At 50.0% G+C, this 12,409-nt stretch overlaps 1 protein-coding gene across 2 annotated transcripts in view; it reads left to right on the top strand.

Annotated features, from left to right (window-relative positions):
• Positions 1-1,956, top strand: part of LOC140386939 (multidrug and toxin extrusion protein 1-like) — a 41,733-nt gene extending 39,777 nt beyond the window's left edge. For both annotated transcript variants that reach the window (XM_072469847.1, XM_072469846.1), the window contains one exon: positions 1,565-1,956. In XM_072469847.1, the coding sequence (XP_072325948.1) occupies positions 1,565-1,803 (239 nt within the window). In that variant the 3' untranslated portion in view covers positions 1,804-1,956. The remainder of the gene's footprint in view (positions 1-1,564) is intronic.
• Positions 1,957-12,409: the final 10,453 nt, after the last annotated feature.

The raw sequence follows: 12,409 nt of genomic DNA on the forward strand, positions 1-12,409 counted from the left end.
CATTTACGGTACGTTTTCATTACACGATTCAAAGTGATAATTCATCTGGCAAACTAAATTGTGCTGCAAGAAATTCCCACTGCCAAAGATGCTCAGGCTATATGCTGTAATTAAGCACCCCACCCTAATTCAACCCCCCCCCCCCCCCCCCCAGTTTAAAGTCCATCTCCTCTTAGAGATCGGTGAAGCAACAATATCTTTAAAATCTAAGGGCTGTGATTCGTGCATAGATACGGAGGCCAGCGCGGTGGCACAGTGGTTAGCACTGCTGCCTCACAGCTCCAGGGACCCGGGTTCAATTCCGGCCTCGGGTGACTGTCTGTGTGGAGTTTGCACATCCTCCCCGTGTGTGCGTGGGTTTCCTCCGGGTGCTCCGGTTTCCTCCCACAGCCCAAAGATATGCAGGTTTGGTGGATTGGCCATGCTAAATTGCCCCTTAGTTATTTGGGTTACGAGGATAGAGTGGAGGCGTGGGCTGAAATAGGGTGCTCTTTCCCAGGGCGTGTGCAGACTCGATGGGCCGAATGGTCTCCTTCTGCACTGTAAATTCTATGACCCCCCCTAGGCTAGTGCGCAGTCAATTCCAGCCCCAGTTGATCGGAGTCTTATTTTTAAATACCTGAGGACTTTGGCCGAGCCCAATAAACTGCGGTCACTCGGTTTGTAAATTTTAACACAAGTAATCTTTTGTTATTTAACAGTAATGTAACTAAACTGACTAAAATGTAACCGACTACCAAATACCCCTTTCCCAAACCTCCTCCCTTTGTAAATACCTCCACAGTATTTGCACACACACACACACGGACAAATGACACAGAGGGGAGGGGGTGGTTGAGAGGTAAAGGAAGTATTAAGAAAAATAAAAGGATAAAGGATCTCTGATTCACCAAGATGGCTTCCAGTTTAAGGGCCTTCATATGTCCGTCCTGCCATCCCGGGAATTAGTCTGGTGAACCTTCGCTGGACACCCTCAATAGCAAGATTGTCCTTCCACAAACTAGGAGACCAAAACTGCGCATGATACTCAAGGTGTGGCCTCAGCAAGGCCCTGTACAACTGCAGCAAGACATCCCTACTCCTCTACTCAAATCCTCTCACTATGAAGGCCAGCGTGCCATTAGCTTTCCCCACCCCCTGCTGTACCTGCATGCCCACCATCAGCGACTGTTCCACCATTTCACCCAGGTCTCGTTGCACTTCCCCTTTTCCTAAACTGCCACCATTCAGAAAATAATCTGCCTTCCTATTTTTGCCACCAAAGTGGATAACCTCATATTTACCCACATTATACTGCATTTGCCAAGTATTTGCCCACCCAGCCAGCCTGTCCCAGTCACCCTGCAGCCTCTTTGCATCCTCCTCACAGCACACACTGCCACCCAGCTTAGTGTCATCTGCAAATTGGAGATATTGCATTCAATTCCTTCGTCCAAATCACTAATGTATACTGTGAACAGCTGGGGTCGCAACACTGAACCCTGCGGTACCCCACTAGTCATTGCCTCCCACTCTGAAAATAAACTCATGCACTTATAACTTTCAATGTGACTTTCTCTCACAGGTGTGGACACAGGAAAGAGTGCAGCGAATCCTGTTCCCAATGGCTGTGTATTGGAACCAAAGATAAACAATGGCCGGGTGACAGATGAGACTTCCATTCTGGACGCTGGAGTCACCACGGTTGGAGAACTCTTGACCACAAAACAACTGATCATTCGTCGTGGCCTGGCCTTCCTTTCAGGACCACTCATCCTGGCAATTGGACTGGCGATACACTTTAGTCTTGCAAAGGACCCGTAGACCCCAGTGAACACTGTAGAGACAAAGCAAGATTATTGTCTGCCGCATTAACAGTAAGATTGTGACTCAAAGGACAACAGAGCGCAAAGTTGACACCAACCTGTTGCTACCGATGAATTCAAATCACCAGGCAAATAAATTATAAATTAATAATTATGACCAGATTTCCATATGTCTCATGAACAGTTGAAATTTCAATTGGAAAGTGTCACGCTGTGAGGTTTGAAAGCACCATTTTCCCATTCAGGGAATGTGCCAGAGTCCCAGTGAGCAAGCCATTATTTTTGTGACCAGAGTGTGGATGTTAGAAATAGAGAGAAACTGCATGACATAGTCATACCCATGACCCAGCATCCCAGAATCCTTCATCACTCACCTTTGGATACGTTTCGTCCGATCAGTAGAATAGATTATCCAGATTTTGGGGTCTAGTCAGAGACAGTCAGTGGCAAGGACGTGGCCAGGGGAGTCTTCAACATTGAACCAAGACTCCAAGCAGCTTCTGGTCAAACGTTAGACAAGGAAACCTCCTACTGATTACCAGCTACCTCCTAACGTCAGATGGTGAATAGGTATTGCATCATGGTCAACGCCAGATGCAGCAAACACTGTGGGTGGAAAGAGCACAAAGCACAGTTTGGTTGTGAAGCTTCTAGGTCCATTACGAGGTCACTCGGTAGTGACACCATTGATCAAACTAACTTTACCCTGGAGGATGTGAATGGCCGTCGGAGCCTACGCCATGTGACAACATAACCCATCCCCCACAAGGAAAGAAAATAGTTCTCTTTGGCTTCACCAATCTACCTGTTGCAGATGCATCTATTCATTTTTTAAAAAAAATATATTTTATTCAAGAATTTTTGGCCAAACATAACAGTACGTAGTGTTTCTTTTAAACAACAATAAAGCAATATAAATAACAGTGGCCAGTTTTAAACAAATAAATAAATATTATATAAACAGAAACAAAAACCAAACTAAATGGCAACTGCCTGGTCAAAAATAAATACTCTCCAAAGATACAATCCAACAGTCCAATATACATTACCTAAAACAAGTGCCTATACATATACAATAACATCCCTGAGAGTCCGTCCGATTCCTCCCCCCCCCCCCCTCTCCCCCTCTCCCGCCCCCCCCCCGGGTTGCTGCTGTTGTCTTCTTCTTTTCCATTCCCTCTATCTTTCTGTGAGGTAGTCGACGAACGGTTGCCACCGCCTGGTGAACCCTTGAGCCGAACCCCTTAGTACGAACTTAATCCGTTCTAACTTTATAAACCCTGCCATGTCGTTTATCCAGGTCTCCACACCCGGGGGTTTGGCTTCCTTCCACATTAACAATATCCTGCAAAAATCCCCTTCTCACTCTCGGAGTCTTCCCGGCCCACACAAAACTCATAGTACTCTTCTCGATTCTTTTGAAAAAAGCCTTCGTGACCACCACCGGGAGGCACTGAAACACAAAAAGGAATCTCGGGAGGACCACCATTTTAACCGCCTGCACCCTCCCTGCCAGTGACAGGGACACCATGTCCCATCTCTTAAAGTCCTCCTCCATCTGTTCCACCAACCGCGTTAAATTAAGCCGATGTAATGTACCCCAATTCTTGGCTATCTGGATCCCCAAGTACCGAAAGTCCCTTGTTACCTTCCTCAACGGTAAATCCTCTATTTCTCTGCTCTGCTCCCCTGGATGCACCACAAACAACTCACTTTTCCCCATGTTCAATTTATACCCTGAAAAATCCCCAAACTCCCCAAGTATCTGCATTATTTCTGGCATCCCCTCCGCCAGGTCCGCCACATATAGCAACAAATCATCCGCATACAGAGATACCCGGTGTTCTTCTCCTCCCCTGAGTACTCCCCTCCACTTCCTGGAACCCCTCAATGCTATGGCCAGGGGCTCAATCGCCAGTGCAAACAATAACGGGGACAGAGGACATCCATGCCTCGTCCCTCTATGGAGCCAAAAATAATCAGACCCCCGTCCATTCGTGACCACGCTCGCCATCGGGGCCCTATACAGCAACTGTACCCATCTGATATACCCATCTCCAAAGCCAAATCTCCTCAGCCCATCCCACAAATAATCCCACTCCACTCTATCAAATGCTTTCTCGGCATCCATCGCCACCACTATCTCCGCTTCCCCCTCTGGTGGGGGCATCATCATTACCCCTAGCAGCCTCCGTATATTTGTATTCAGCTGTCTCCCCTTCACAAACCCAGTTTGGTCCTCATGAACCACCCCCGGGACACAATCCTCTATCCTCGTTGCCATTACCTTGGCCAGAATCTTAGCGTCCACATTCAGGAGGGAAATAGGCCTATAGGACCCGCATTGCAGCGGGTCTTTTTCCTTCTTTAGGAGGAGCGATATCGTTGCCTCTGACATAGTCGGGGGCAGCTGCCCCCTTTCCCTCGCCTCATTAAAGGTTCTCATCAGTAGCGGGGCCAGCAAGTCCATATATTTCCTATAGAATTCAACTGGGAATCCGTCTGGTCCCGGGGCCTTCCCCGCCTGCATGCTCCCAATCCCTTTCACTACTTCCTCCGTCTCAATCTGTGCTCCCAATCCCGCCCTCTCCTGCTCCTCCACCTTAGGAAATTCCAGCTGATCCAGAAAGCACATCATTCTCTCCTTCCCATCCGGGGGCTGAGCTTCATATAATCTTTCATAAAATGCCTTGAACACTCCATTCACTCTCTCCGCTCCCCGCTCCATCTCTCCCTCCTCATCTCTCACCCCCCCTATCTCCCTCGCTGCTCCCCTTTTCCTCAGTTGGTGGGCCAGCAACCTGCTCGCCTTCTCCCCATATTCGTACTGTACACCCTGTGCCTTCCTCCATTGTGCCTCTGCATTACCCATAGTCAACAAGTCAAAATCTACATGTAGCCTTTGCCTTTCCCTGTACAGTCCCTCCTCCGGTGCCTCCGCATATTGTCTGTCCACCCTCAGAAGTTCTTTCAACAACCGCTCCCTTTCCCTACCCTCCTGCTTTCCTTTATGTGCCCTAATAGATATCAGCTCCCCTCTAACCACTGCCTTCAGCGCCTCCCAGACCACTCCCACCTGAACCTCCCCATTATCATTGAGTTCCAAGTACCTTTCAATACACCCCCTCACCCTTAAACACACCCCCTCATCTGCCAATAATCCCATGTCCATTCTCCAGGGTGGACGCTGTTCTTTTTCCTCCCCTATCTCCAAGTCCACCCAATGTGGAGCGTGATCCGAAATAGCTATAGCCGTGTACTCCGTCCCCGTCACCTTCGGGATCAGTGCCCTTCCCAAAACAAAAAAGTCTATCCGTGAATAAACTTTGTGGACCTAGGAGAAAAACGAAAACTCCTTACTCCTAGGTCTACTAAATCTCCAGGGGTTTACTCCTCCCATCTGCTCCATAAAGTCCTTAAGCACCCTAGCTGCAGCCGGCCTCCTTCCGGTCCTGGACCTCGATCTGTCCAGCCCTGGGTCCAGCACCGTATTAAAATCTCCACCCATTTCCAACTTCCCCACCTCTAGGTCCGGGATACGTCCTAACATACGCCTCATAAAGTTGGCATCATCCCAGTTCGGGGCATATACGTTCACTAAGACCACCGCTGTGGTGTTGGGTTCTCTGGTGCACAGATGAGCCAACACAGTTGTATGTGGTACAACTCTATTTTATTTTAACTCTTATATACAGTTCGTTCTGGATACTCTGCACGTGCTGTCTCCCTGAGTGTGTCGTGTAGCAGGTCTGTCCTGGTCCTCGTCTCCAGCTAATACTGACCACCAGGTGTCATGTTTGTGCTTTTATATCTTTCTGTGATTGGTTGTGGTGTTGTGTGTTCTGATTTGTCTGTTGGTGTGTCTATCATGATGTGTGTGTTTGAATATCATGACATCCCCCTTTTTACAAAGATATGTGCCTACATGGTTATAAATATAATCGTGTCGTGAGTGCATCTAAGAGTGTGTGTGTGTGTTGTGTACAGCGTGTGTATATGACGTAACTATTTACATGGGGCGATGTCGGGTGCGTCACACTAACAAGGTTGTACCATAACAAAACATGAATGCGAGAAAAAAAAAAACTTGAACAGTGGTCCGGTCAGACGATATCTGGAACAATAAACAACAACAGGTTATAATACAGAAGTGTTTGATTTTTTGAACGTATGAACAGCGTTATAAGTCCAGTCTAATGGGTGACCGCCTCAAGAATAGGCTGGTCCTCAAGCCGGTTCAGCTGTGGAGATTTGGGGTCACACTGGTTCACCTTGGACTGTTGGAGATGATGCTGCTGCCGAAGTCTCTACTTTACCATTTGTTGTACTTCGTGCAGTGCTTGGTTTTTCATTCGTGCAAATATAGCATTCAACATCTTTGTTAGTGGTGCCCTGGCTGTGGTTTGGTTCTGGTGGCGATGGAAGGGGCATGGTCCGTGGCATCTCCACGAAGTCATCCTTGGGAACCAGTGGAGGATCCGGCGTGTGCGTACGGTTCAGGTGCGAGCATGGAAGGCGGCGCAAAGCTCGCTGATTGCGCCTACGCACCAATCCATCCGCCCTGCATGCCAGGAACAAGGTGGAGTCTTTTTTCTTTTTATGTTTGTGGTGGACGGCATCTTGTAGCCGATGGGTCGTTGCCATCGAAGTAGCACCATCACTAATATCATGCAAGGCGATGACTGTGCCAGATGTGGAAGTTGGCCGAGACCGTGCACGCTGGTTCCGGCCACCTGCTGTGCCGGAAGGGCGACTCCGCAGAGAAACGTCGAAGCATGTCGCCTTGGAGAGAGAATTGTTGCTCGCATCAACGTCTGGCGATGGCGCGAATTGGTGTGTCCGTCTTGGACTGCCGGTGCTGGTCGCCACTGCCGACCCAGTGGGACTGCCACGCGATCCATTCCCTGTCGCCGTGGCATCCGCCGTCACCCTGAGCGTGCCATCACCGAGGCCGCGACACCAGCCGTCCGGAGCAAGGTCTGGCGTGCGCGAATCAGAGTCGCGCTTGGCTGCTCCCCATCTGGAGTCCGGTCTGCCTTCCATCGATGCTCCCCGTCCGGAGTCCCAACAGGTTCACTGGAGGCAGCCGAGATTCCCTAAAGCTGCACTTCTGGAGTTGGAACATGCAGGAATGCACCGACCAGTGGAGAGGCTCAAGCCATCGAGGGTGGAAGCGGTGCGCCGCCACCGCAGTCGTCAGTGGTCCCACCGTGATCGTCGAGTGCCTCGGTACGCACTAGGCGAGGTCTGTCACCTTGCACCTTTTGCATGGGAAGTGGGATGCTGTCGTCACTCGTCTCACATCCCGTGGATAGATCCTCATTAGCAGCTTGCTGTTCACTAGGGTTGGGTAAATTGTCAGAGTTTTCATCTGGTGGTGCACACCATGTCGGTGGACTGTCATTGTCTTGCCGTTGTCCTTCATTTGGGCTTTTCTTCTTTGGAATTTTAAATCTTCCCCCAGACATTGCAGAACCTTGTTTATTACTCCCAAATTCTCCCATATGTATGGTCTCGAATATAGGATCCAATGTTTCTATCGACATTGTACTATTTTCCAAAGAACATTCCGTTTCACTTTTCTTCTCAGGTACCTCATATGTATCTTTGTCTAATGACCATGCCTTCATGGTCTCTGGGTCTGATTTTGCTAGGACTGGCATGGTCACAGTCTCTCTTTTACTGTTCTCAATTGCCCACATTATACTCCCCATACATAACTGCTTAATCACTGGGGTTAGTGTGGTACAATGGATAATCGGGTCGACCTTATCTGCATCTTCACCATTAGTGGAAAGCACACTTGGTTCACTTGAAACTGCTGCGGGTTTTAAATTCGTTATCTGGCTACTCGATGTCGGTGTCCTCAGGATTCTTGCTCCAATGTTCTGTTCATTTATCAGTGGAGTGTGTATAGGTTCAATGCAATTAATGTTCCCCTCAAGGTTTGAAGAGTCATTACTGACTAACTGCTGGTCTCCGAAGTTGGGACTTTGCGGTGTTGTGTTGAAGGGAGACATTTGTCCCTGCTGTAGATATGATTCAGGTTGTGTTATTTCCATTACCTGAGGATCAATGTCTTGTCCATTTTTTCGATCCGTACTAAAACACTGGCAATTCTCAGTCTGCTCCTTGTAAGTTAAACATTCAATTAATTTCTTTAGCAAATCCTCAGCATCCTTCTGTGACCGTGCAGCATTATTAATCTCTGTTCGGCTATAATGATCCTGAAGGTCAGTGCATAAACCTTTTTTCTTCGGGCTTGGAAGAGGCGATTCCTTTGGCTTGTCTTCAGTTGGGCTGGAACAGTCTTCAGCGCTGTGCCCTTCATTGTAGCATGAGAGACCGTCATGGTCATGCTGCTGTGTAGTGGAGCATGGTAGGCTGTTATAGCCTTCTTTCTGTTCACGTGAGCATGGCAGACTTGCATCGTCTGCCGTTGGTTGGTCAGGAGAGGTTGCTAGACCCTCATGGTCTTGTTCCTGCAAGGACCGCACATTGGAGTCTTGCGTTGCTTCTATCGTGGAGGCTGTCCACGAGCTCTCTGTGGAGGCTTGTGACACCGGAGTCACTTCTTGTTCGTGCAAGGACTGCGCTCTGGAGTCTTGTGTTTCTGCAATTGTGGAGTCTGTCCACGAGCTCTGTGTGGAGGCTTGTGACTCTGGAGTCACTTCTGGTTCATGCGAGGACTGCGCTCTGGAGTCTTGCATGTCTTCTTTCATAGAGTCGGGAACGTTGAGCGGGACGTGGACCACGCTCTGTATGGCAGCAGGGCGCTCTCCGTGTGCTTGCACCACTCCCTGTCTGTTAATGTCAGGCTGCAGCATCATCCGGTACTGATAAGTTGGGACGTCATATCTGCTGGGTTGAAGATCCTCAAATCCGAAAAATGAATCCGCATCTGCGTCGGATTCAATGTGGGGGCCGCCAATGTGCAACACGAAAGGTTCGTCCGAGTCATAGTCGTATAGGACCACGGAGCTATCATTGGGCTCGCGAGGTCCGGAAACACTGTAAAGATCGTCATCGAAGTATTCAAGGTCGGAATCATCGGCTTGTGCGTAGGTAACTGCTTGTCGGAGGGTTCTTCGGAGGTCAAATTCATCTCCTGGGTCAATTTGCGGCAATGTGCTGTCATTCCAGGTGAGGGAAGGTTGTTTTACAGCTTTAACAGATTTTTGTTTTTTTGATTTGGGACGTTTCCCTTTTAAATTGGATTTGGGACGTTTCCCCTTTAAATTGGTGCGGTCTGGGGCCTCTGACATCCTGACGCTCGGTATGTAGCACGTAGGAAGCGACTGCGCATGCTCAGATCGCTGTTCCTTTACCGATGGCCGTTTTCTTGACTGCGCATGCGCAGCATCTCGCGCATGCGCAAACGAAACTTCCGGTTCTGCGCACTGCTCGCGCAACTGTGCTAGCGTGATACCTTTAGTAAGATGGCCGCCGACCTCGACCCAGCCCTCTCTCAGGCCCGGGATTTCGGCCTCTGGGAATTCGGGCTCCGGGATCCCGGCCACGAGGTGAGTACTGCCGCTTTTCTTACCTTTACTTGCCGATTGGATTGCGTTTTCTTCACAGTACTTGGAGAATTTGTCCAGGACTGCCTGATAATCGTACCTTTGCTGCCTCCTGAAGAACCTGAACCTTGTGAATATTTCTCTTGCCCTTGCACCGGCGATGGTGAGGAGAAATTCAATTTTTTCGCTATCACCCAGGTCTTGGAGTTCAGCTGCCACCAGGAACAATTCGAACACTTGCCGGAATCGCCGCCAGTTTTCGTGGAGATCGCCGTGGCACTGGAGCGGCTGCGGAAACGGGAGCTCTATCATTTTGCCTGGGCACTGCTGGTTGTCTCTGTACACTGAGGTATGCCGGCAGGTATCGATCCACTCCTGTACCATGTGGTGTTGGGTGCTCTGGTGCACAGATGAGCCAACACAGTTGTATGTGGTACAACTCTATTTTATTTTAACTCTTATATACAGTTCGTTCTGGATACTCTGCACGTGCTGTCTCCCTGAGTGTGTCGTGTAGCAGGTCTGTCCTGGTCCTCGTCTCCAGCTAATACTGACCACCAGGTGTCGTGTTTGTGCTTTTATATCTTTCTGTGATTGGTTGTGGTGTTGTGTGTTCTGATTTGTCTGTTGGTGTGTCTATCATGATGTGTGTGTTTGAATATCATGACAACCGCCTCCCCTTGCAATTTGCCACTCACCATCACGTATCTGCCCCCACTATACGCCACTATGGTCTTTGCCTCAAACATTACCCGCTTCCCCACTAGTATAGCCACCCCCCTGTTTTTTGCGTCTAGCCCCGAATGAAACACCTGCCCCACCCATCCTTTGCGTAGTCTGACCTGGTCTATCAGTTTCAGATGCGTCTCCTGCAGCATAACCACATCTGCCTTAAGTTTCTCTAGGTGTGCGAGTACCCGTGCCCTCTTTATCGGCCCGTTCAGCCCTCTCACATTCCACGTGATCAGCCAGGTTGGGGGGCTCTTTACCCCCCCCTTGTCGACTAGCCATCTCCTTTTTCAATCCAGCTCCTCACCCGGTTCCCACGTAGCCGTATCTCCCCCCAACGGCGCCCTCCCGCCCCGACCACCCCACCCCATACCAGCTCCCCCTTCTCCCCAGCAGCAGCAACCCAGTTAACCCCCCCCCACCCCCCACCCCCCCGCTAGATCCCTCACTAGCGTAATTGCACCCCCCATGTTGCTCCCAGAAGTCAGCAAACTCTGGCCGACCTCGGCTTCCCCCCGTGACCTCGGCTCCCACTGTGCGAGGCCCCCTCCTTCCTGCTTCCCTGTTCCCGCCATGATTACCATAGCGTTGGAACAAAGCCCGCGCTTCCCATTTGGCCCCGCCCCCAATGGCCGGCACCCCCAGCTCCTCCTCCTCCCTCCCCCCCTCCCCCACGACATGGGGAAGAGAGAAAAGTTACAGGGTCGCAGGATTAACAACTTGGGAAATCATCTCTTCCCCCTTTTCCCCCTCTTCTCCCCACATATTCGCCCCACCACTTTGTCCCAAACGTTCTTTTTCTAGCCCGCTTATTCCAGTTTCTCCTCGACAATAAATGTCCACGCCTCTTCTGCCGTTTCAAAGTAGTGGTGTTTCCCTTGATGTGTGACCCACAGTCTTGCCGGCTGCAGCATTCCAAATTTAACCTTCCTTTTGTGCAGCACCGCCTTGGCCCGATTAAAGCTTGCCCTCCTTCTCGCCACCTCCGCACTCCAATCTTGATATACGCGGATCATCGCGTTCTCCCACCTACTGCTCCGAGTTTTCTTTGCCCATCTGAGGACCATCTCTCTGTCCTTATATCGGAGAAATCTCACCACTATGGCTCGAGGAATTTCTCCAGCCCTCGGTCTTCGCGCCATAACTCGATAGGCTCCCTCCACCTCCAACGGGCCCGTTGGGGCCTCCGATCCCATTAACGAGTGCAGCATCGTGCTCACATATGCCCCGACGTCCGCCCCTTCTGCACCTTCAGGAAGACCAAGAATCCTTAAATTCTTCCTCCTCGCATTATTCTGCAGCACCTCCAGCCTTTCCACACACCTTTTGTGTTGTGCCTCGTGCATCTCTGTCTTCACCACCAGGCCCTGTATGTCGTCCTCATTCTCAGCAGCCTTTGCCTTCACGACCCGAAGCTCCTGCTCCTGGGTCTTTTGCTCCTCCTTTAGCCCTTCAATCGCCTGTAATATCGGGGCCAACAGCTCCTTCTTCATCTCCTTTTTAACTTCTTCCACGCAACGCCGCAGGAACTCTTGTTGGTCAGGGCCCTATATTAAACTGCCTCCTTCCGACGCCATCTTGCTTTGTGCCTGCCTTCCTGGCCGCTGCTCTAGAGGATCCACCGCAATCCAGCCACTTTCCTCTCCTTTTTCCATCCGTGTCCAGGGGGGATTCCCTTCTGGTTTACCGCACAGTGTTTTTAGCCGTTAAAATTGCCGTTGGGGCTCCTATTAAGAGCCCAAAAGTCCGTTCCACCGGGAGCTGCCGAAACGTGCGACTTAGCTGGTCATCGCCGCACCCGGAAGTGATGCATCTATTTATGATCGTGTTGGGTGGACAGTCTTTGTGGAGACAAAATCCTGCCTTCACACCGAGGACACTCTCCTCCGTGTTATATGGCATTGCCGTGCTATGCGAATGAAATCACATCACAGCTATGTGTACAATTGAATACTACAAATTAATATATTCAGCCACTGCAGAACCACGAGTAACAAAATGGACAGGATGCTGAGTAACAGAGCTGATGTGGTGGGATGCAGTTTGGAGGGTTACCATGGTAATACAGCAAGGCGTTCTGGCCGGCAGCTCACTTGACCAAGACGCAGAAAAGACATGGGGATGAGGCAGAGGAGAAAACATGTTTTATGTTCAATATAGTGTCTTTCACAACCTGAGGAGGTCCCAAAGCATTTTAACGGCAATTAAGTATTTTTGAAACGTAGTCATTGTTGTAATGCGGGAAATACACCTGTCACTTCGCACATTGCAAGCTCTGACAGCCAGCCATCTTCTAATGATACTGGTTGAGGGAGAAACGAGAGCCAGGACACCCAGGAGTGCTCCCTGACTCTT

The sequence above is a fragment of the Scyliorhinus torazame genome, chromosome 12 (assembly GCF_047496885.1).
Source record: "Scyliorhinus torazame isolate Kashiwa2021f chromosome 12, sScyTor2.1, whole genome shotgun sequence".
NCBI lineage: Eukaryota > Metazoa > Chordata > Chondrichthyes > Carcharhiniformes > Scyliorhinidae > Scyliorhinus > Scyliorhinus torazame.